Source organism: Neovison vison, chromosome 12, assembly GCF_020171115.1.
Source record: "Neovison vison isolate M4711 chromosome 12, ASM_NN_V1, whole genome shotgun sequence".
NCBI classification, from domain to species: domain Eukaryota; kingdom Metazoa; phylum Chordata; class Mammalia; order Carnivora; family Mustelidae; genus Neogale; species Neogale vison.
This window is the reverse complement of record NC_058102.1, coordinates 13,831,261-13,855,415: the sequence shown is the minus strand read 5'-3', so window position 1 is coordinate 13,855,415 and position 24,155 is coordinate 13,831,261. Positions and strand designations below refer to the sequence as shown.

At 51.8% G+C, this 24,155-nt stretch overlaps 1 protein-coding gene across 2 annotated transcripts in view; it reads right to left on the bottom strand.

Moving 5' to 3' along the window:
* LARGE1 (LARGE xylosyl- and glucuronyltransferase 1) overlaps positions 1–24,155 on the bottom strand; it is a 533,441-nt gene that overhangs the window by 33,332 nt on the left and 475,954 nt on the right. For both annotated transcript variants that reach the window (XM_044228337.1, XM_044228338.1), the window contains 2 exons: positions 23,478–23,633; positions 7,762–7,925 (listed from right to left, as the gene is read on the bottom strand). In XM_044228337.1, coding sequence (XP_044084272.1) covers positions 7,762–7,925; positions 23,478–23,633 — 320 coding nt within the window. The remainder of the gene's footprint in view (positions 1–7,761; positions 7,926–23,477; positions 23,634–24,155) is intronic.

Below are 24,155 nucleotides of genomic sequence, written 5' to 3'. Positions count from 1 at the left end.
GCAGCTGGATTGACACCACGTCTGGCCGATCCCCATGCCCAGACCCCAGACCGGTATTCCGTACGGAACTACAGGGCAGCCTGGGATAAGTGTCCCCAAGGATCTTGTCTCTGCTGCCCGTTTCCCCAGACATGAATGTGTTCTTCCCTTGGGTCAGCTTCTGTGCCTTCCTTCCGCTTCCTCCTCCTCCTCAGTCTCTCTGGGGGACTGGCTCCAAGACCCGCCCTTCTCTTGACCCCTTTCCTGGCTGCGTCTCCCCACACCTGTGCCCTAAGGTCATCCTGTGTGGCTCCTTCCATGGGCGGTCCTGGGCTGAGTCTCTCTCTGGTCTCTTAACACCGGACAATAACGTATGTAGCACAGCAAGGACGGGGGACAAGGGGCAGGGTTTCAAGAGACAAAGGTTAATCCTCAAAGGACGGAATTTTCAGTTTGGAAAGAACCGTAGAGGTTTTCTTGATTGGATGATGCCATCGAGATGATGAAAAAGCTCAGCCTTGGAGCAGGGCACGGCTTGTTGAAGAGCACTGGGTGACTGAGTGTTAGTACCCACGGTCCCAACCCACAGGCCCATGCCCTTCTCTGATTCCCCGGAGGGCCCACTATAGCTTCATGCTGCCCAGAAGAGGGCAAAGGCTCCAGAAGGGCCAAAGAGATGTCAGAAAGGTCTAGACAGGAGCCAGCGTTACCCCAGGGAGTTCTGCTGAGTCAGGAAGGCTCGTGCACTCTGTCTAGGGACAAGGGATCGGGCAGGGAGGCAGCCGAGTCAGAAACCTACAAGACTGGGTCGGAAGGAATTCCAGAAGGCCCGTCGGCCTCTGCTGGGATGGGGAGCTCCCTCCCTACAAGGCAGCTGATGAGAGCAAGGCGGGTTGCATGGTATGGAGGTGCAACGGTGGGCTCTTGGGGCAGAGAGAACTGGGTTTGAACTCTGAGCTGTGTCTGCATCCCTGAGCAAGAGATGGCGGTTCTTCAGGCTTCCATTACTATGCATGCACAGCGTGGACAGTAATAGCTCCGTAGATGACAAAATGGCTACAAATCACTCCTCTCTCTCAGTCTACAGCCTCTGCGGATACCCCCCTGCTGGTTCTGGGATAGCCATGTGACCTGCTTCACACAGGACATAAACAGGTGTTAAACGGTACTCATGTTGGGGGAGGGGGGCTTGCCCCTGCTGACAAGCCCATTGAACTAAGCTTCTCTATGTGCTCGCTTCGGCAGCACATATACTGAACTAAGCTTCTCTATAAAGTGTCGGGCACAAAGCGAGCTATGCAGCCGGTACTCAACATATGGCAGCTGTAACTCCTTCCCTAGGTTCTAGTTCTGCTTTTCAAACATGCACGCATCCAACAGATACTTGTTACGAATCTGCGATGTGCAGGTGTACGTGCTGGGTCCTGGGAGGAACGAAAAAGACAAGGTTCCTGAACTTCTGGAGCTTCCTTCTGGTCGAGGGAGAAGACACAGATCCACCCGTGACATGTTCGGAGGGGGCGGAAGGCTAAAAAGGCAGGTGGAACAGGAAGCAGGGAGGAGGAACCCTGAGGGCTGGCTGGGGAAGGCCATGTCCCAAATTTGAGACTTGGATATAAGAAGAAGGACCCAGCCCAGAGGAAGTCTGGGCAAGACGCTTTCCAAGGAGACAGAGCAGCCCTTGGGGAAACTGAGTATAGCACGTTCAAGCAAGAACAGAGGGAAGACAAGGCGAGTGAGGAGGGGCAGAAGGACAGAAGATGTTGGGGAGCAGGAAGGCCATAGTGGACCGCTGTAGTACCGTTCTTTTTTTTTTTTTTTAATTTATTTATTTGACAGACAGAGATCACAAGTAGGCAGAGAGACAGACAGAGAGGTTGGGGGTGGGGAGCAGGCTCCCTGCTGAGCAGAGAGCCCAATGTGAGACTTGATCCCAGGACCCGGGATCATGACCTGAGCTGAAGGCAGAGGCTTTAACCCACTGAGCCACCCAGGCGCCCCAGCCGTACCATTCTAACTGCAATGAGAAATCACTGGAGAATTTTAAAGATGGTGACCTGAGATTCAGAGGGTCCCCAGCTTACGATGGGTTGACCTAACAATTTTTCAGCTTTAGGATGGTGCGAAAGGGATATGCATTCCGGAGGCACCGCGCTTTGTGTCTTTGTGTTTTGCAATGCGTTTCTCCCCCAGGCCCTCCGGATGCAGGCGGGACGCTCCCTCGTGATGCCGGTCAGTCCCGGGATCACAGGGCTCCACGACGGATACACCGGCCATCACGCTGACCCCAGACAGCCGTTCTGTTTCTCACTTTCTGGAAAGCATTCCATAAATTGTGTGAGATGGTCAACATTTTGTTATAAAACAGGCTTTGTGTTAAGATGATTTTCCCAGCTGGAGGGCAATGTAAGTGTTCTGAGCACGTTTAAGGTTGGCGAGGCTAAGTCAGGATGCTTGGTAGGTTAGGAGCATTAAGTGTATTTTCGACTTATGTATTTTCAGCCGATGATGGGTGTATTGGGCTATAACCCCACCCACTGTTAAGTCAAGGAAAATCGAGTTTTAGAAGATCACTGGGCTGTTACATGGAGAATAAGTTCCCTGTCACTCTCTAGAACGGTGCTTTTCCAAACTGAAGCACGCCCAAGATCACTCCAGCACTGATTCCCGAGGTCCCCGTTGGCTAGGGCTGGGTGGGACCAAGAATTTGAATTCCTAAGACGCTCCTGCGTGATCTGAAGCGTGGGTCCCATGACCCCCGCTAAGGTTCTCTTTCCTCCACTCACAGAAAACAGAACCCATCAGCCACGTGAGTCTCTCGAGTTGCACTTTGTCAAAGGAATACAGGAGAGCAAGAGCCTCTCGGCCAGGTGGCAAGGACGCTGTGACCCAGAGCCTCCCCCCCCCCGCCCGGCCAGCCTCCCCCCCCCCCATCCCTATCAACCGTTCTCAGCAGCTGCTGGGATGGAAGGGCTGTCTGTCTCCCGCGTGCTGGGAGAGGAGCCAGCTCCGCGGTCATTCTTTCTGAACAGAATTCTAGAGAGAGCCAGGCACAGGAGCCCGCACACTGGCTCCCCTAATTCTTTGTGGCATTCACGCAGGGCCTACTTCTGACTCAAAGGTTTACAAACACACCCGAAATGTTTCTTCAATTAAAAATCAATCCAACAGGCACCAGTCAGCCTGCCGCACTGTAATTGGACGTGTAGGGTGGAACGGAAGGAGGAATTCCTACCGTCTCCACCAGCTTGTGGTAGTGCTCGATGATCTTTTATTATGTCCCGCTAAGCCACTCTCGTTAGGGTGTGGAAGTCCCTGGGCTCTCTGGGGTATTGTCAGGATGGCGATACTTGTCACAGCGCGTTAGGGGGGGAACTGTGTGCCTGCCACGCCGGGGACATGTGCGGTTTGAAGCGAAGGCCTCTGTGCTTATCGTCCGTGGCAGATGCGAGAGCGGCCAGGGTTTTCTCTGAAGCCGGTTGGGACGGAAGGTCCTGCCGAGGGTCCTGCAGCCCTGGCCGGCTGGGAGGATGCTTCCAGTCGGCACCAAGAGGCGGGGCTCTGTTTTGCCCCAATAAAAGGATCTTTATTGATGCAACTGTATACAGAGGATGGATTTGGGATGTTAATAAGTTAAAAACCTTTCTAATTGCTGTGCATTCCAGATTGCAAATTCCATAGCTAGCACAGAGATTAAAAGCAGCAAGGGAAGGGAACCGAGAATGTACTGAAGACTTACCACTCGCTGGCACTTTAGAACCTCTAATTTTATAAAAACTCAGACACCGATCTGTGACCCAGACGGTATCATTGCCACTTCACAGGTAAGTCAGATGAGGCTCAAGAGGCCTGAGTAACTAGCCCCAAATCCACACAGCGAGGAAGCGGTGCTGCCAGACTTTGAATCCAGATATTTCTTTTTTTTTCTTTTTTTCTTTTTTCCTTTATCACTTTCCCTCTCCTAAATACCGACCATGTGCGGTCAAGGTTTTCAGATCTGTACATATTCGCTGAATGCAAATATGTACCAAGGGCTTTCCCAGACCGCCTCTCATTTGACCCTGATCAGGACGCTAGGGGGCAAATAGGTTTTAACTCTCTGTATGAGGAGAAAGATAACCAAAGGTGTTACTGACTTGCCCAAGATCACCAGCCAAGGAGGAAGGGAGCCAGTGGAATTTGAACCCAGAGCTCTCTGTGATTCTAGTGGCCTTTTGTACCACAAATATGAAGATTTGGGCCAATGGTGCTATGACACGACACGGAGCCTCGGACTGTATGTTGGGGCTCAGTCCCAGCTATGCGTGGACTCTTCTGGTCATGACAACAACCCTGGGGGGAGCCACTATCATTGCCATTCCCGGATTATGAGATGAGGAAACCAAGGCTTGGAGAGCTGATCTGCCCAAAGGTCAAAGCCAAGAAGTGGCAGAGCCATCAAGACCGCACAGTGCCTGACTCCAGGGTCCAAGTTATTCAATGTCAGGGCACCTGATTCTGATTACAAAGTATGTCGGATTTGTCTCTTTCGCTTTCTCCTGAGTTTGGAGGTATCCACTGGCCACTAACCCTGATTCAGCGTATCTTATTAATAAACGAAACATACAAACAAGAGGCGTGAACGGGACCAAGGAAAACCAGAGGTGCTCTAAGAGATGAGAAGCTGGAATTATCTGGAACTCACTCATCTGGGCAGACTATAATCTCTGAGCTTCAGATAACCCATTTTGAGGGGTCTGAGGGGCACCTGCACTGCTGCCTGGAGAACAGAAGACTAATCTCAACCATGAGTCAGCACAAATCTCAAGGACCAGATTTTATTTTCATTTGAAATGGCATAGAGGGGAAGGGAAGAGAAATGGGAAGAGGGGTCTGATATGGCCAGGTCACTCGCTCAAGTGCTGCTCGGGGGTTGGGGGGGGGAGTGTTTGCACCCGAACCGAAGCCTGGGTGAGAGGTCAAAGGGACACAGAAGTTTAGGGGTGACTCCGGGCTCTGGTCTAGCTCAGTCCTTTATGGAGCCTCACTGATGAGTCTGAACTGGTGGGGGGCTATCTGCCCTGGTTTCCCCACTGCCCTCTGTAATCCCATCTGTTCCCCTCTTTCTCCCCCATGCCTTAAGCTGTAACCATACCAGAGCCTGTGTGTTCCCAGCAGGACGGGGGTGGGGGGCTCTTTGTTCCCTGAATATGCTGCATGCTTCCTGTTCTCTCCCTGTGTGCTTCCTACCGACTGTCTACTGAGCCTCCAATACAATGCTGCAACATCTCCCCTTGGACCCACTCCCTGTCTCTCCCTTTCTCCACCGCCCAGCAGGGCTGGGGGTTCCTCCCACAGCATCTGTCTAGAGTAAGAACCTGTTACCTGTCTGTGGCAGGCTGCATTCCAAGGTAGCCCTCACAACTGCTGCCCTGTGGCATGCACACCCGTCCAACCCCACCCTTGAGTGTGAGCCGGACCCGGGAATGGGACGGAATGCGGCTCCCGTGGATCACGGGATAGAACAGACTGCAGAGAGTTTCCCGCTGGCTTTGAAGAAGGAAGCTGCGGTGCCGTCAGAGGACCACATGGCGAAGACCTAAGGGTGGCCTCCTGTTGCTCAGAAGGACCCCAGCCACCAGGCAGCAAGGAACTGGGGACCTCGGTCCTACAACTGAATTCTGCCAAAAGCCGAGTGAGCTTAGTGGAGGCCCCTGACTCCCGTGAGATCACAGCCCCCAGCCAACACCTTGATGGTAGTCCTGGGAGCTGAGCAGGAGACCCTGCCAGCACTCCGCCAGACTTGACACCCACCAAACTGCAAGATACTGAAGTTATTGAACCTGCTAAATCTGTGGCAACCTGTTCTGCTCCAACAGACAACTAATACACCGAGTCATGAAGACGCTTTCTACTCCTTGAAGGCAAAAGCAGGGTCTTCTTATAAATATCCCCAGCCTCACAAGAGCCCGGCACACCACAGTTACAGATGCTCACACAGTCGTTCCCGAGTGGTCACGTGAATGCTGGAGATCCGGAACCTGAGGCCCCAAGAAGAGAAAGACTTTGCCTGAGGTCACACGGCAGGTCAGGTCAGGGCTGGTGGGGGACAGCTCTGGGTTTTTCCCTGTCAACCCAGCTCATCTCTACCTGCTACCTGTTACGTTCTGCAAGTTCTCTGTGTTTCTGCACGGGAGTCCTGAGGCCTACGAACCTCCAGGAGACCCCCAGCCCATGGAGCCACTGAGTTCCACAAGCAAGCATCCGCCAACACAAAGTGGGACTCTCAAGGCGCGGAGTCTACTTCCGTCAGCCACGCTCTGTGTGACTCGTTCCTGGATGTCTGGATGCAAGGTTCCACGTGCTCCTCCCAGCTCCCAGACCCCTTTCTGCACGTGAACCTTTTCGTGTCCGAGGGCTTGCTCCTGCACTGGTTTGCCCATGCCTTAATCCCTCCCCGCAAATAACGAGCATTTGCTGAACACTTAACAAGCGTGCCGGGTACTGCTCTCAGCACGCCACAGGCACGGACCCATGCGGTCCCAGACACAGGCCCCTGCAGGTGCAGCCAGAGGCTGGACAGGCATCTCTGAGATGACTCTAAGCGAGAATGAGCCCACCAGATTCCCTAATTGTGGGAGCGGACAGGGAACGGTAGGAAGAAAACTGGGGGTAGGGAGCCCCCGTGGGCCATGTGTCAAAGAGAAAGCCGGTGGGCCGAGGTGGTAGGGAGACACCCAGGACACCAGGTATGGAAAATTACAGCCCGGAGTGAGTGACCTTGGGGCTCTGAATCCACGCACCCCTGGCAGTGAGAGAGATGGTTTCAAAAACATAAATTGGCTCATATAAATTTGTGTAAATGTCTTCAATAACTTCTCACCACACGGAGAATAAAATCCAAATGTTTTGGTGGGTTTCAAATGTTCTATAATCTTCATCTCATGCCGTGTCCCTGCTACTATGCCTCAGCATACTTCTACCATGTTTCTGAATGTGCGAGCTCCCTCCTACCATAGGGCCTTTATGCTTGCTATTTTACCAACCCGGAATTGTTTGGTTTTGTTTTTGTTTTTCTCAGCAATTCACATTGCTGACTCCTTTTCTCCTCCTTTAGGTCTCTGCAGAAATGTCCCCTCCTTAGGTTTCCCCTGACCACATCTCCCAAGGAAGGTCCTTCTCTTGACATTGTTATTATCAGTCTCAGTTCCTTCCAAAGTACTTATCACAGTTATTATCATTTTACTCAACTATCTATTTGCTGTTCATACCGCTATACTCATGTTCTTAACTCTGGCTGCATATTCCAAGTGTGAAACAATGCAAGGTCTCCACTTAACTGGTCTGCAATGGAGCTCGAAGGTGAATTTGTTTTAAGACCCCCCACGTGATTCAGTATGTCCCCAGCCAAGGTGGACAATCAATGCACTAGACTGTCGTCCCCATAAGGACAGGGATCTCATCAGTACTTCCAGATAAAGGTCTGGTGGATGTTTGTCGCATCAATACAGTAAGAAAAAGAAACTGATTGCTTCCCCGCAGTGATAGTGATTCCAGAATATGTGTCTCCCTATAAGACCCCCCTTTAACTTGAGGTAGTGTGAGTAGAGCTCTATTCTTTAGAATCAATTCTTCTATTCTCAAAACCACCACCCTCACCGGAAGACAAGAGCCCTTGTTTTCAGGGCTGCAGAGGAGTGTGACCCAAGCCTACGGCTGTCAGGCCATCTCTCCTTTTCCCCTTTGATTAGGTGTAGAGCTGCAGGGTGGAGCTGTGGGGGAGGTTAGGACCCAGTGGCCTACCTGTCCATGGAAAGCTGAGCGACCAGGGTGACATCCGTGTTGTCCGAAGCAGGCTCATACTCATAGTGCAGGAAGTACAGGTGGGTTCGGTGGACAGTGAACCGCTCTCGCCGGAACTCATAACACAGGTCGTCCTCATCAAGCTCAGAGAGCTGCTTCTGGAGCTGAAATGTAGGAGAAGGGGGTATGGGACCAAGAAGGGACGCCCCAAGGAGCCAGGAGCCTGCCCTTGTCTGAGTCACTTATTCATTGGACGTTGTTGATGGGTCAAACGTGGGAGAACAGGATCACTGGTTTTAGTTTCCTCTGCATTTAATTTTAAAAAGGCAATGATGAGGGACAGTTGTCCTCTCCATCTGAGAAGCAAGCCTCCTCTGAGCTGAGAATGATGGTGGTCACCATTGACAAATATGTAAGCAACCACAAACTCCTTAAAAACAAACAAGAACACGCTTTGGTAGGTGACCCAGTACAATTCCACATAACAGGGAACAGAGTACCAAAATCCAAATGGAGCCTTTGCATGAGTTCTCTCTCCCATCTAGAACTACAGACGTCAATCTCTGTACCAGGTATTGAAGAGAAAGACTAAACCAATCTGTAAACAAAATGTAAAGATCTGTTCCTTTCATTTCATCCGAGTTTTGGCATCCACTCTTCCTTCTTGTTTCTAACTCTTGGGAAGTCCTGCTCTCTTAATCTGCCTGAAGAAGTTCTTTACATAGCTCTACCTGCCTTCCTACCCCAACCAGTGCAAGAGCTGGATAACCTGTCAGCAGGGAACCAAGGACTTAGCATCTGACACGGGCAGACGCAGATGCACAATATCCAGATCTGAGGATGTACAGCTGCCCGATACACAACCATGTCATGCCAACCCACCATACCCTCCCAGCAGGGGTGACTGGGCTGGTTTCATAGATGAAGATTTGCAGTGAAACAGTAAAAGAACTTCCATAGGAAAAGAAATGAGATCAGTGGATGTGTGGGGGCAGAGGGGATAGACTAGGGAGAAGCAGGAGAGAACTTTTTTGGGGGATGGAAATGTTCTAGGTCATGGTTCCAGTGATGGTTCCATGGGTATACATTTGTGAGAAGTCAACAAACTATACACTTAAAATGGGTGAATTTATTATATGCAAACTATATTTCAGCTGAATTTGCCAAAGGTCCTATGGCTCGTTCTAATATTTTTTCTATGACATCAGCCTAGTCCATTACACGATGGCAGATAGCTGGATGCAGATTACAGTTTTCATGGCTAGAGCTACTCACGTAACTGAGGGTAACAGAGCAGTTTTCCAAGAAGAAGGTGTATGCATATTTTAAATCCCCAAGCCAACAGTGTAGTAAACAAGAATTATATTAACTCACTTCTGTATGATCCTGTCTCAGCGAAAACCACTGTCTTCGTAGATAAAGCCAGATTAAGCTATGGCCTTATTTGTCAAGATGTGAGTGACAGCACGTTACTGTGTTAATCCCTTTGACTCTGGACCCCCTTCCACATCTCTACCCTGTCATGAGACTTGCTTTGGCAAATAAAATGGTAGGGAAGCAATGCTGCCCTCATAGTGAGACTAGGCTTCAAGAAGAACCACGTGTTTCTCGAACCTCCACCACTACCATGAGAAAATGCCTGGGTGGCCTGCTGGAAGACGAGACACACCTGGAGGCGAGCAGAAGCTCTGCAATTGCCCCAGGTGCCGGAGCAAGCCAGGCGAAGCTCAGCACGCCTGCCTCCTCGATGAACACTTCTCATTGAATCCCACTGAGGTTTTATAGTATTGGAGCCATAGATAATCGACTGGGGGGGGGTCACTGGTATTTGTGCAGGGAGTTTTTCATAATGTGCCCTGTCCCACAGATTCCCCGAACAGTTAGCCTCCTGGGCCCCAGCCCACTAAATGCTGGTAGAGTTCTCCAGGCAGCCTTGTACAACCCCAAATATACCCACCTACTTCCAAATGCTGCTGGGATTGGCAGGGGGGGGGCGGGGAGACCCGTGGAGGTCCAGTGATCAAGGAGATGTTCTCGCCCATTATGAAGATTTTTAACATGGTTAACACCGTTGCAATCAGGGAGACTTTTCAGTTTTTGAAGTTCAAGTCCTGGCCTATTTGACGACTCCCATTATGCCAATGGTGCGACTCATGTAAGGCCAGGAAACTGCAGTTTTCATTCCATTTAACATTCTAGGAGCCAAACGACCCCTTCTGACCTGCAGGATTAAACCCAGATCCTTGCTGACAATCACATCCTCTCTCTCTGACCCAGCACCCCGACTCCCCCGTGTTTTCCGTATTTGCACCGGCGATCTCTCTGCTCCCCGAACCCGCCTTTCCTTCCTTTCCTCTGCGACTCTGTACATTTCTTCCCTCTCGACGTCCCTCCCTCCCTTCACCCGCTCTTCTCCACCAGGACACTTTCTATTTACCTTTCAAGACTCAGCCTGGATGACACCGAGTCCGTCTCTGAGACCTCTGCTAACCGTGCCGGCTACAGCGGGTCCACTTCTCCTGACTCAAGAGCCCTCAATTCCTAACTCCGCTAAAGCACTTGTCAGTTTGAACTCAAATTATTTCAGGGCAACTTTCCTGGAGACACGGTGACACTTTACCATTGCCCCTAGCACCGTGCCCACGGCATGACAGATGCTTAATATTCATGTGCTGTGACCAGGAGAAATACCTACGTGAAGACTGTGACCATTGGAAGGCCTGCCTGATTTTCCTTCCGTATCCTCTAATGTTATGCATGGAGGGTGATCATCCTTAAGCCCATTATCTGCTCCTGTATTTGCAGTTCAAGGGTCTGTGATGGCTGAAAACGTGCTGGACAGCAACCAAGCACCGGCCGGCAAGGTGCAAGGTACGCGTGATCTCTTTCCTTGGAGCCCTCCAGTGGGGCAGGTGCAGCCACATTTGACAGCTGAAAAGCAGCCTCAAGATTTTGAGGTCACTCAGGGAGGTCGAACTGGGGTCTGTGCCTCTATTACCGAGCTACCTCTCCAGGAAAGGTGCTCATTCAGTCTCGGGTCAAGAAGCACACGCAGCACCGTGGCTGAGGTCACAGGTTCTATCCCACTCTCGTCTGTACAGTCTTGGGCGAGCGGGTGAGGTGCTTAACCCTTCTGAGCTTCAGCTTCCTCAGGTGTAAAATGGGGATGATAACAGAACGACCCAGGGGGCTGTCGGAGGATGCTGAGAGATCCTGCACGGGCGGACTATGGTGTTTGGCTTAAAGACACAGCAGACATCATCTATGACCACAGTGGTTATCAGAGTTAGGGAGGGGAGACACCTGGAAGTATGCTTTCCTTCTTTTCCTTCTTTCTTCCCTCCCTTCCTTTCTGCCATACTTCCCCCCCCTCCTTCCTCCTTCCTTTATTATTTTTTTTAAGATTTTATTTATTTATTTGAGAGACAGAATGCACATAAGCAACATGAGAGGCAGGAAGAGGGAGAGGCAGAAACAGATTCCCCACTGAGCGGCAAGCCCGATGCCAGACTCGACCCCAGGACGCTGGGATCATGACCTGAGCTGAAGGCAGACGCTTAATGATCGAGATACCCAGGGGTCCCTGGACAGCTGCTTTCTGTCCTCAGCTGCCACCTGGAGAAGACAGTCGGGCGAGGGCAGGGAAGGCAGGAGCTCACTGAGCCTGGATCGCGTTTCTGTCTCACGAGTGTTGGACACACTCCCCACATCCTCCTCCTTGAGGAACCCAAATATACCTAGAAACCACAATGTCTCCCTGTAATGGGAAACTCAACCAACTCATACCCTCCTTCACTTTCGCCCACACTGCAAAAGAACACTCGCAATTATTCCCTTTCAGAGCATAAACATCTGCAAAGCTCTTTGCAAAAGCGGGGTTGTTTCAGCGGGGTGGGGGGTGGTTTCATTTGTGTGCTGTTTTTAAGGTGACAGGACTGCATGGCTTTGGTTCAGGGAAGACGGGAGTGGGGACATGTGAAGATGGGTATGGACGTGTGCGTGGAGGGGGGGCTTTTCTTCGATGAGCCTTGAAAGAGTAGGTATCCTCCTCATGGGAGAGGGGGAATCCGTGGCCAGAACATGAGAAATGCATCTGTGTGTACAGGGGTTTTTCTCTCTCTATATGCAGGCACATACCCTGGAGTCCGGAAAAAACAATGTTCCAAGGTAAAGAGCTCCAAGAGCCCTTTTCTGAAAGGCACCCGTATACAGTGGGCTCCTCAAGGCAGGAGCTGCATCCTGGTCATCTCTCAATTTCCTGTACCTAGAACATCTAGAGCACCCTGTGCCCCGGTGTGCCCACCAGGCCCCTACCAGATGTCCTCACAGCCATGTCCTCGTGTTAAAAAAGGAAGAGTGACCAATGAAAGTGCTTCCACAATGACCAGAGCATGGCCTGACCTGGTCGGGAGGGTCGATCAGCAGTCCTGGGGAGAAGTAGCCTCTAGAAACTTCCAGGTACCAATGCTATGGTTCAGTGCCATCCGCATCCCTGGATCACCTGTGGCCATCACAGCGCTGAAGGGGAAGGGTCTGGGGAACAGTGTGTCTACCAACCACACCGGGTATCGTGGCAAACACATCAGCTATGATGTCTGACATAGAATGTCAAAATCCACGGCACCATGGACCAGCCAGACGCCTTCCTTGAGTTTAATGTTACAATCATTCTCAACGTGGCGGTTTGTCCCTTCGCTCAGCTGATTCAGATATAGCGCCCGCTCTGTGCCAGGTGTGGTGCTAAGTGCATTCAGGTGGGTTGCTTTATTAATTTAATCCCTCAGCACACACACCTCTGTTTTATGAAGGAGGAAACTGAGGCTCAGAGAGTTTGAGTAATCTGCCGGTTACACAGCTAGGGAGAAGCAGTTCCGGACTGAGAAGCCAGCCTTGGGACCTCACACCACAGGCATCTTTGCAGTGAGGGGACTCTGCTCCTCGGGGATGGATGCAAGGATCGGGGATGGATGCAAGAGACAGTGGAAGGCATAACGCTCCAGGATAAAGCAGCCCATAAAAATGCATCTGCCGTAAGATCCCGATACAGCAAAGACACAAACAAACAAAAAGCCACATAGAAAAGAGACCAAAGGGAACACATTACAATGTTAACAAAGCTTTTCTATGACTGGTGGGTTCACAGATGAATTTTATTGGCTCCTTTCTACTTTTCTGTCCTTAACGAGTTCCCTGCAATTTGCTCAAAGAAGCTAATGTGTGTAGAAGTGCTTTGCAAACTGTAAAGTGCTATGCAAAACCCAAGCGATGTTATGATTATATGATGTACCTTTTCAAATTCTAAATTAGGATTTCTTCTTGCTGGCTTCAAGGCTGATGTTATCTCAGGGGGAGGGCTGAAGCCGCCTTAAAAAGTGAGACCCCCTTCCCACCTAGAGTATGGGTGATTTCTCCGGGGAGATGCTAAGCGGGAGGGAGGGCTTTCATTAACAGGGCTGAACTCCACGGCACTCCATACTGTGGCCACGGGGGGAGCGGTAGGCTCCTGAGAAGCAAGTCACAGAAACAAAAGACAGATTTCTCCTGAGATAAAATGCATTTGCTAAATTGCTTCTTTGGGCAGCCAGCTGAGGCACAGGGAGATTTGGACTTCAGGGAAAATGGCCCTTTAAGCAGTTTGCATTTATTTCTTCCCATCCTTAAGGACAGTGGCCTGGATTGACCTCTGAGCTGTCGGAGTTGATGGCTGGTCATGCCGGAGGATTCAGAGGGGTTGGAAGCACGTCCCTGGCTCCGGCCCAGTAAACTTCCGTTCAAAGTCAGGAAAAACTATGGAGAGAGATTATGGGGGAAAACTGGAAACAGAGACCGGATCCCTCCGACACTCACTCTCCATGGGACCTTAGCAAGTCATTACTCCGATTGCTAAGACAAGGGGTTTGGGTTTCTGAAAAGATCTCTCAAGGATCAAGTGCCCACTAGGGTCAGGGAGCTTTGCAAGCATTTTCTCCTTGAATATTCACACTAACGCTGCGGCTTAGGGACAGCAGTCTGCCTTGTTTACAGATGAAAGCATTCATCATCTGAAAGGTTTAGCCACTTGTTCAAGGTCACACGATGAGCGAACAGAGCTGAGATATTACCTCCACATGTATCTCCCCTCATTCTTGTATGAAACCAAGTCACTACAACGCCTTCTTAATCAATCTCTGGGGCTCTTTCCAAGTCTAATGCTAGTTGGTTCTATGACTACAGCGGACTGAATGCATGTGTCCTCCCCAGTGATGGGGACCTTCTGCAGGTACCAAGATTCATGGTCTCTTCTCTTCCTGGGAGCACAGCCAGGCTGCCTTCCCAACCTTCCTGCATGGCCAAGGCTGGTCAGTGGAATGTGGGCAGCTTCTCGCTACTACAGGCCCCACTTTCAAGGCAGATTCACGCACACTCCTCTCTGTTGGCCAGAACAAGGGCATCTGGGGGTGGAGTCCAAGGCTCCCTGGAGGGCAGAGCCACAAGATGGAAGGAGTCTGGGCCACTGAACCTGGAGAAAAGCCACCTGCCAATCAGAAACGCCCATTTGGACTTATGCGAGTAATAACCCTTCCAGCATGCTGAGCCCATTTTAAATTGCTTGTGCTACTTTAACACACCTACTTGCCTCTTCTAGCCAGTGAATGATGAAGACAGGGTACAACAGACCAAGCAAGGCGCCTACTCCTTCTTAAGATACCTCTCCTTCTGATGCCTCGGCAGCAGGGAGGGAAGTATCTGGTGGGTACAGCAACACTCCAGAATCCTGCTTGATACTTCCTACGTTTACTTTCAGTTTTCTGTCGCCTTGATACCCAGGACTTCATCTGTTCCTCCCACTATCTGAATGAGACAGGCAGGGCTGCCCCAGTGCCCTCAGCTGATTTGCTCAGAGAAGCTGGGACTCGAACGCACCTCTCCTGAAACCCACCTCAGCGCTCTTCCCTGTGGTTTTCTGGGGAGCAGGTGAGCTGCTTTATTAAACCACCCGGACAGGTATGTGCTAGGATTGGGGAATGAACCCCAGGTTCTACATTTAAACTGTTCATCTGGTCTGGGTGGGGAGACAAAGAAGCAAGTCAGCAAGGGCAATACTGAAGCCTGCGCGGCACGTTCCCTGATACCAACATATTCGTAACACCAACAAGACTTCATGACGGCGGGGAGGGAGGCAGGTGCTGTGTGCCACACTGTCCGGCCTCATTTAGTCTTCACTGAGCCCACTCAGACAGGACTAGTTGTGGTTCCCATTTTACAGATAGGAAAACTGAGGCACAAAGAGTCTAAGTAAATGGCTGGAACTCTGAACTCTCATATTCAGTAATGCTTAGATTTTATGTGTGGCAGTCCTGCTCCCAGAGCCGTCATCCTCTTCTTAGACACTGCACAAGGCGCTGGCTCGTAGAGGACAGGTCTGCCAGAAGGAGAGGGCAGGGGGCTGCTGCAGGCAAAAGCACATGAAGGGAGAGCACCTGGCGTGTGTGCACAGATTACAACCCGAGCCTGGGGGTGTGAAGGAGGGATGTGTGCAAGCTGGAGCTGGAACAAAGCAGACAGGCCACGCTGGCGTGCCCGTAGTCTGGACACATCCCCTGAGTGGCCTGACTGCATGGCTCCTCCCTTTATCCTCGCCCCTGGCCCCCCAGGCCAAGGCTGTGCTCCCTCAGGCTCTAGAACTTAACCATGCCCGTGCAGGGCCCCTGGAGGCTGGCCCTGTCTGGCGCCGTCCACCCAGGGGCTCTGCTGCCCGCTGTGTGATTGAAGAACGGGTGACATGCAGCCCACACGTGAGAACAATAACGCATTCTGCTTTTTCTCTGAGGTTTCTCCGGGATACAGCTGTTTCCACAGGGCCATCTGGTCCCCATGCCGGAACGTGTTTCTAGAGTCTGCTTCTATATGTCTTATTTTTAACTTCTAATTGAGCCACAGGGACGCTGTGGGCTTTTTGTCTGGATGGTGCTGGTATCAGGGAACGTGCCGTGCAGGCTGCCCAAAACCCCTGTTGGATGAGGGAGTCTGAAACCCTCTTTCCAGAGGCAAGGGGGAACCACAGAACAGCTGAAGGGAAGGGGGCAGGACAAGCTTACTGGCCAACTCTTGGAACCAGGCACCCTAGGATGGGCGGCACTCCGCACACCTTAACCCCTCAACTCTCATGACAGTCTGGACTGGGCTTCCTCACTGACCACTTGACAGATGAGACTACTGAGGCCATGGGAAGGAGAGTTAGGCCTGTAGTCCTAGATCTAGTCCTCGGGCCAGGTGTTCTGATGTCGTGGACCAGGATCTTTCCAGCACTCCACAGATGCTTCAAGGAAAGGACTTAGAATAGTTCATGTGTTCACCCAAATTCACTGAGCGCCTAGCAGGTGCCAAGCCATCTTTTATGGACACGGAGATACACTGATGAATGAAGCAGATAAAATTCCCTGCAGTCACCGAGCTTCCTTTCTAGTAGCGAGAGACATGATCTACTGAGGAGTGGATGTTCTATGCAGAAACATAAAGTCAGGAGCCCCGGGAGACAGGGATACTGGGGTATGGGGCGGCTACTGCAGGAGGAGATCAAGGAGCAAAGTAAATACTTGCAGAAAGAAAGACCACTCATACGGGTTCCAGCACTGCCACCACCCAGGCCCATGATTTCATTTCTCTGAGCCTCCGTTTCCTCCTCTAGAAATGGAGGTAATAACTACCTTGCAGGGTTTGTGAAAGAGTAAGGAATGGTGACAACCACTAGAATGATCACTGAATAACCTCTAGTTCTCATTATATTCATTTTATATCCAGAGCTCCATCCACTTGGGAAGCACGGCCCTGGTTCATCACTTCTGAGTGACACAGACCTGCTTTCCAATCATGGCCCACCGCTCAGGGGCTGTTTGACTTTGAGCAAGTAACTCATCCCTTCTGAGCTTTGGTTTCCTTATCTGTGAAACGCGACTCATAAAGCCTACCTCCCTCGATTGGGGTGAAGATTAAAGTTGCACTTCCTCTTCTCTTTCCCTGCAGGAAACCCCCAATTGGCAGAGGCTCAAAAAAGCAGATGAAGGTCTTGAAGCGACAAAGAGAGCTGTCTCCATTCTAGGAGACACTGGAATGACAAACGCCTGGCACAGGGACACAGACTCAACAGGCTCCAGCATCTCCTGTGTCATCACTCGGAGACTGGTTCTGGTTTCCTGGCAGGCTGTCTTGGCAAGGATACCGTGGATGGGGCGGAGCCCGAATGGAATGGGCAGGACCAAGTGGAAGGGGCGGGGCCATTGATCAGTGATGTCTGCTGCGGACATGGGCCAAGGGAGCGCTACATCTGCAGACACTGTCCACTGACTTACAATTCCACAGATAGGTCAAAACTCACTGGAGTCCAGTCTTTTGTGTTTTTTTTTTCCCTTTTTTTGCACGTTTTTGGCTGTCTGCTATGTTTCATAATTTAACTTCTACCATGACAACGCATGATTCTTTTACTCGGGGTCTTTCTGACTTACATTCCATTGGTTTTTCTATCTTTAGCTGCCAGAGGAAGGAAGAACGGGGAGGGGAGCCCAGAAAGGGTTGTTTCGAGGCTGATGAAACTGAAAACGACAGCTGTCAGAAAAGAGATCTGCAGAAGAAGCAGCATAGTCCGAGGCCATTTCCTGCTAGGATAAGTAACATCCTACTTCCTCTGGCCAATTCCTGCCCCCTCAGCCCAGCCAGCACAATCTGACTCACTGAAAATGGTAAACTGAGTTTTGTATACTTAGGTTACTGAAGGAAGCGTATGTCCTTTACCAAGATTCCCACCCAAATTGATCAAAACCTGCATGTTCCAGCAGCCCTGCATTTTAAAAGGTGAGCTTCCTTTATCTGGAAAGTTCCCTTAGGTGGAACAAGGCCCTCTTGATACAGCATGGCTTAATCAAACAGTGCTTAGGGAGAGAGGCAGGTTTCTGAATAACCAATGTATGGAAACATGCCACCCTATCTGCAAGACTGTGCGGGGTGGGGGGTGGGTGTCCTTATTTTGCACCGCTCTAGAGGACGGGACTCAGAAATGGATTCCTTACGGAAGGGAAGACTACACTCAACATGAGGAAGAACGGGTGAGCATCTGGAGCTTCCCCCAACAGTGGAGTCAACTGTTAGAAGTGATGAGCTCCCTGTCTTTGGGAGGATTCCAGCAGAGGCCAGATGCAAGCCTGTTAGAGACGTTGAGGAAGGATTTTTGCATGGACTAGGGGTGGAAAATATCCGTGATGATCCGCCTGTGTTCTGTGGAGCCCCAGGGTTCCCTGGAGATACCTGGGGCCGTGTTGCTGAGAAAAGGGAGGGGCGTTATGGGATCAGCTACTGTCAGTCTAAACCATGGTTTCCAAACCAAACCGTCTTGTCCTAGAGCAAGAACCCCGAACACAGAGTCTAGAACGGGTGTCTGCTCTTCCCATCATAGCTTCACCCTGGCTTCCTGAATTCATTCATTTATTCTCTTTGGCAGCAAGGTCAGCCCCATGGCCTCTCCTTCCTTCTGGGAGTCTCTAATTGGTGGGAAATCCACTTGGGATCATGTGGTGCAGAGCGAAGCTGCTGATCTCTGCAACGCTTTATAGACCGAGTTCTAAGAAACGCTGCAGGCCGCCGCTCTGCCAAGCCTGCCTAGGAAGAATGTGAATCAAACCTGAAGATTGTTCATGGAACAACAGATCTGGACTCAGTATCAGATGGGTTCGGTACTGTGATCTGTGGAGAAAACGCACCTCAGGGAACGCTGCGCTCCTGGTGCCGAGTCCCGTTTTTGGTGGTTTAACATAAAGCATCCATGGAACACTGTGACAAAGGCATCACTGTCCCCCATTTATAAGATGGTGACCCGAGGCTCGGAGCACTCACATGACTTCTCTGAGTCATGTGTCTCTGGAATGAGTGAGCTGTGATGACGAGGGAGCCCACTGTCATCACCCATCACCACCGTCATCATCTCCCTGGTGAAGAAATAATCATATGAGCTTGTGCAGCTGTTTATGTTCTCACACTGCCTTCCTCTGAATGGTCCCTGTTCCTGTTTACCCCTGGTCTCCGCTGTCCCTGCACTCCCTCCCTCCCTCTAGGCCCATGCTCTGTATGTCCTCATTCCTCCTTTCTCGGCCTTCAAATCCTACCTCCTCCAGGAAGTCCTCTGTGATGCACCTGCTCTCCCCTAGTGTGTGAAATGCCCTCCTCGTGTGCTATTGGAATGTTAGCTTGGTCTGGTGCTTCTCATGCTGGAGAATGTTCCCCGTCCCCCACTGCCTGCATCCCTCGCTAGAACAGGCTTCACTCGGCAACATTCCTCCTGGATCCCTAGCCCCGTGGCTCACGACTACTGGAACAGCTATCTCTGGCTGGCAGATACCGCCTTTGGAGACCTCTCTCCTCTGGGACCAGCAGCCCCATGAAGAGGTTTCTGACTTCATTTCTTCGAGACTGCCGCCCTCTGTGCACTTGTCACAGCTCTAACCAACTTCTCCCACGGAGCAGGGAGCATCTAGCATTGGCCCAGATCCAAGATCTTACCTTTTCCCTCCGGCTGTGTTTGCTGCTAACATTTGACATGCTGCCAAGGGCCAGGGCATGGAATTCCCCACAGGGACACAGTTCCAGAACCCAATGTTACAGCTACTCTCCTGGCTCTAGCCCCTGCCCCATGGGGTGGGCTCAGCCTGAGGAACCTGGCTGCAAGAGGCATGGGGACCTGCCCTCGTGATTTCTGAGGGCTAGTGGCACCTGTCCCCCTGTTCTTAGCTCCCACACAGCAAACCACCTCTCCATCCCTGCTGCCACTGCCCTGGGTCAGAGCCCCAACACCAGCACCTTTTTGCCTGGGACGTGGCAATGGTCTAACCGGCCTCCCTGCCTCTAACCTGTCCCTTTCAACGTGTGAGATCCCACTCAGGGAGTCATTTCCATCAAATGTCAACCTGACCATGATTAAATCCCTTTGGCGGCTCCTCACTGCTGACAGGTCAAGTCTAAACTAAGCACAGCCAAGGCCCCTCCGGTCAGCTTCATTCTTTGTCACTCCCGACATGTCTGTGCTCTAGGACGCCAACGACCAGCATGTTCTTCTTGGGCTCCCTGCTTTCCAGCTGCTCTGCCCTTTACGTGGTACTGCCTTCGTCTCTCCTACTCGCTCAATACGTATTTGTTAAGTGCTTATGATGTGCTTGCTTTGCTGCTAGAGGAAGGAGTCCCCAGGGGCGAACAGGACAGGCAAAGTCTCTCAGGGTCTTGTATTCTTTTCTTCTATTTGGAAAAAGAAATAGGAGCCAGTTGCACGGACCGACGAATTGTGAATAGTAGCAGGTGCTTTGACGAAAAGAAAACGGGGTATGTGGCAGTGACCTCCAGCTTTCCTGGAGGTGAGCGGTGGGGCAGGGCTAGTTTCTAAGGATGCCGCATCTAGACCTGTGGACCCCGGGGGCAGGGTATTCTAGGTGAAGGGGAAGTGAGCACAACAGCCCTGCCTTGGGAATGAGCCTGAAATGCACAGGAAGGACAGGGGGCAGGTGTGGCTAGCGCACAGTCAAGGGCAGAGCCTTTGGGACAACAGCTGTGGTGAGTGCTCAGAGAAGGCTGCCCTCTCATGCCTGGCCCTCCCTGCACCCGGAAAGATCAACCTCTTGGCATGTCTCACACTCGTTACGTGTCAAGCGACTTCCGTATAGGGACGGGGTTGGCATCTAAGTTCAATCCCAGTGCCCTGCAAGGTGGGCATTCACCTTGCTTGTTGAGCAAATAAATGCAGTCATGGATGACAAGAAGAACCAGTGATGACGTCCCCACTACCAGGGGAAGCTGGCGGTAGGAGAAGTGGGTGGGTCACGTCTAACGGGACTCCTGCTTCGTGAGACTCTGACCAGTGCACCTGGAGGACAGTTAACTGATGGCATCATCCTGCCAAGGCTTTTCATGGGAGTCTCTTCCATGCAGGAAAAAATAAAGGCAGGAGAACAGTTTTCATTTAGCGTTTGGGGGAAAAGTGCCGAATGGGCACTCAGATATTGATGATGATGGCAAATACGGATTTGAGCAGGAAGGAAAAACCAGAAGAACACACCATTTGTCGAAACCTCTAAGTGGTTCCCAGAATCTGAGCCAGAGTTCAAGTGCTTAATGGTATTCTTTCCTCTACTGCCAGTGGGAGAGAAGGGCAGACACTAGGCATGGAGGGTGATGCTCTACTGCCAGTGGGAGGGAAGGGCAGACACTAGGCATGGAGGGTGATGCGGGGAAGGGCCATAGCTCGAGGGGACTCCACTGGGACCTGGGAGGTGAATACCGGGGGGCATGGTGGCCTTGGGGCCAGTCGTCCAGGTAAAGGGCCAGGTGAGTGCATCCTCTAGACCTTCCACAGACACCCTCCCTTGCCACTGGGAGCCAAAAAGAAATCTCATGATGTCCAACACAAGAACACAAACAATAATAGTAATAGGACAAAATTCTGACTCGCTCACCTGCTCACAACATCCTTCCAACCTGCCTCCTGCCTTCCTGATGCTCAGCTTCTGCTGTTCTCTTCCCCCTCTAGCACCCGGGGCATGCTGCTTGTCCTTCAGGTCCTCATACTGGGGCCCTGATCTGCCTCAGGGCCTTTGTACTAGTTACTCCCGCCTACCCTGAATGTACTTCTCCTGCTCTTCCACCTCCCTCCCCAGGTTTCCTGAGGCAGAATTGGCAATATAAAAAATTACACATCATGAAAACAATTTGGTGAGTTTGGATACATGTTACTTTCATGTTACTTTCACCACAAGGAAGGTAATAAACATAGCCATCGTCCCCCGCTCCCAAGTTTTTTAGGCTCTTCAGTGTGTATGAAGAGTGTGGTCAGAACATGAGATCTACCCTCTTAAAATGTTTAAAGGCACCATACCCTGTTAACGACAAGTGCTACATTGTACAGCAGATCTCTGGGACTTACGTTGTGTAACTTTGTACCCACTGAACATGGGCTCCCCATGACCCCACTCCCCATCCCCTGGTAACCAGCATTCTGTTGCTAGCTCTGTATGTTTGTGATTTCAGATGCCTCTCACGTGAGGCCCTCGCGTGGTAGTTACCCTTCGGTGACGGGCCTCTTTCCTTAGCATCCCAGCTCCCTAGCCCACCCAAGTCGTCACAAGGGTAAGGGTAAGAGTTCCTTAGCTCCAAGGCTGGACAACATTCGATGGGACACATGCAGCCCATTTTATCCACTCATCTGTGGATGGGCGGGGGGTTGTCTCCCCTGTGGCCATCAAGGGTAACACGGCCCTGACCGTGGCAAAGAACACACTGCCTTGGGGATCCCTATCTGAGTTCCTGGGGATACATCCCCAAAATTGGGCTGCTGGGTCAGAGGACAGTTCTGCCTGTCATTTCTGGAGGAGCCTCCCTACCGTTCAGCACAGTGGCCCCAGCATCCTGCATTCAACCCGCAGGGCACAGCGTTCCGATTTCCCCATGTGCCGCCAACTCACGTCCTCTTCTGTTCTTCGGTAACAGACACCCCAACAGGTGTGCGGAGGTAGCTCATTGTGGCTTTGATTTGTATTTCCCTCACCTCCTGCTCTACTACGGCTGGTTCTTTCTTGTCATTCAGGACTCAGAGGGCCATCACCTCCTCGGAGAAGCTCCCTCCCCACCCTGACCCTGCAAACCCTAGGAGCAGTCCAGCTGCTCATTAACATTCCGCCATGGAGCACCTGCCGCTGGCCGATCACTTCCCCTGAATGTTCATACAGTTACCGACTCTGTTTCCCCCATGAGCATATTAGCACCACGACCGCAAGGACCGGTGTCCTTTTGTACCTGTGAATGCTCAGTGCTCCGACAGGAAGGCCCGCAGTGAACGTTCGCCGAATGAACAGATTACTTCTGTGTCTAACACTGAGGGTCAAGGAAAGGGAGGAAATGCTTCTTGAGCACCTAACGCACGGCAGAGGCTGAGCCGGGTGCTTCAAATGTAATTTCGTACTTAGTCTCAAGACACTTTAAGGTTTGCATCTCCCTTCGGTGGATGCGGAAGCAGAAGCACAGAGAGGCTGAGTGATGTGCCCAACGTCACATACTTGGTAACTGGACAAACCCAGGTCAGCCTGCCCTGCCCTGCCTTTTCCGTGACACGGAATGCTGTCTTCCCCATTTCCTGCTCCCCAGAGCTTGAGATCACTCTCTACTTGGCTCTTTTTTGGCTTTGAGCAGCCCGCTGAACCTCCCTGGGCCTCCATCTCTCCACTCCCACGGGGGAAAGAAAGAGGGTCTCTAAGAATATCCGATGAGATACAGCAGGCAAAAATTAAAAACAGCAAAGAGACAGGAAAACACAGGAGCTAGCTATGCCTGTGACCACGTACCGAACATTTCCTTCGCCTAGGCGAACCCTCCCGGAGCCCGTTACTTGTGAAAATCTTTGCTGCCACCCGCGCGCTGACCGCACCGAACTCTGGCCCTCCCGCGTGGGGGCCACGTCCACAAGGACCTCAGAGTTTCCCGGCTACGGAGAGACACACTATCTATTGCTTCATGGGAACTCTGGCTCCTTCTGCTTCCTCTGCTTGGAAACTCCAGGCTGAGCGTCCCCGCTCTGTGCCCGCAGGGATGCTGATGCACCTGTGTCCCCCATCTGATGGGACGCCCAGGGCAAGGGCAGGGTCCTGTCCATCCCTGGGTATGTCCAGAGCCCAGTGTGTGGGGGCCGCCCCTGCGCCCCGCGAGCCACTTACATTTTCACTGTTGACATCGGCCTCACTGGGGCAGCCGAAGAGCTCTCTCCGCAGGAGGTTGCCGTCGTACTCCAGGAAGGTCAGGTAGAGGTTGCGGAAAAACTCCACGTGCTTGTTCTTCACCCGTAGCTTCTTGGGGGAGTTCCAGTGGATGACCTGGTAGGGCGACAAGGAGGCAAGCAGGCAGGGAGGACCTCGCGCTTGTGCGCAGCCTCGGCTGGCCACCGGTCTAAGCACCATTTGTGGGCTCGTCCATTCACTTCCTCCCTCACTCATTCCTTCACCATTTACGGTAGGCAGGTGAAGAGGATGGGTGCTGAGGCCAGACGGGGCGGGTTCAGATCCTGCCTCTGCTCTCGGTCAAGCGACTTACTCTCGTGCCTCAGTTTCCTTGTCTGTGAAATGGGAAGAGCAACAGCTCCCTCTGTGCCAGCGTGCGAGCTTCCCTCTCTCCCAGCCTGCTTGGGGACAATAAGGTCAGGGCTCTGCAAACCCTACTTCTCCTTTGCCAGCCACCGCCCCTAAGATGCTGCCAGCGGAGGCTGTGAGAAGGAGACTGAGGGCCCGGGGGAGGAAAAAGGCAGGCGGCCCCCTCGTGCTTCCTGTGCCTGCGTCACCCTACCTCCTTTCTTCCAGGCGGCAGCGGCACTTCCTTCCTGTAGCAGCAGCTAGAATCAT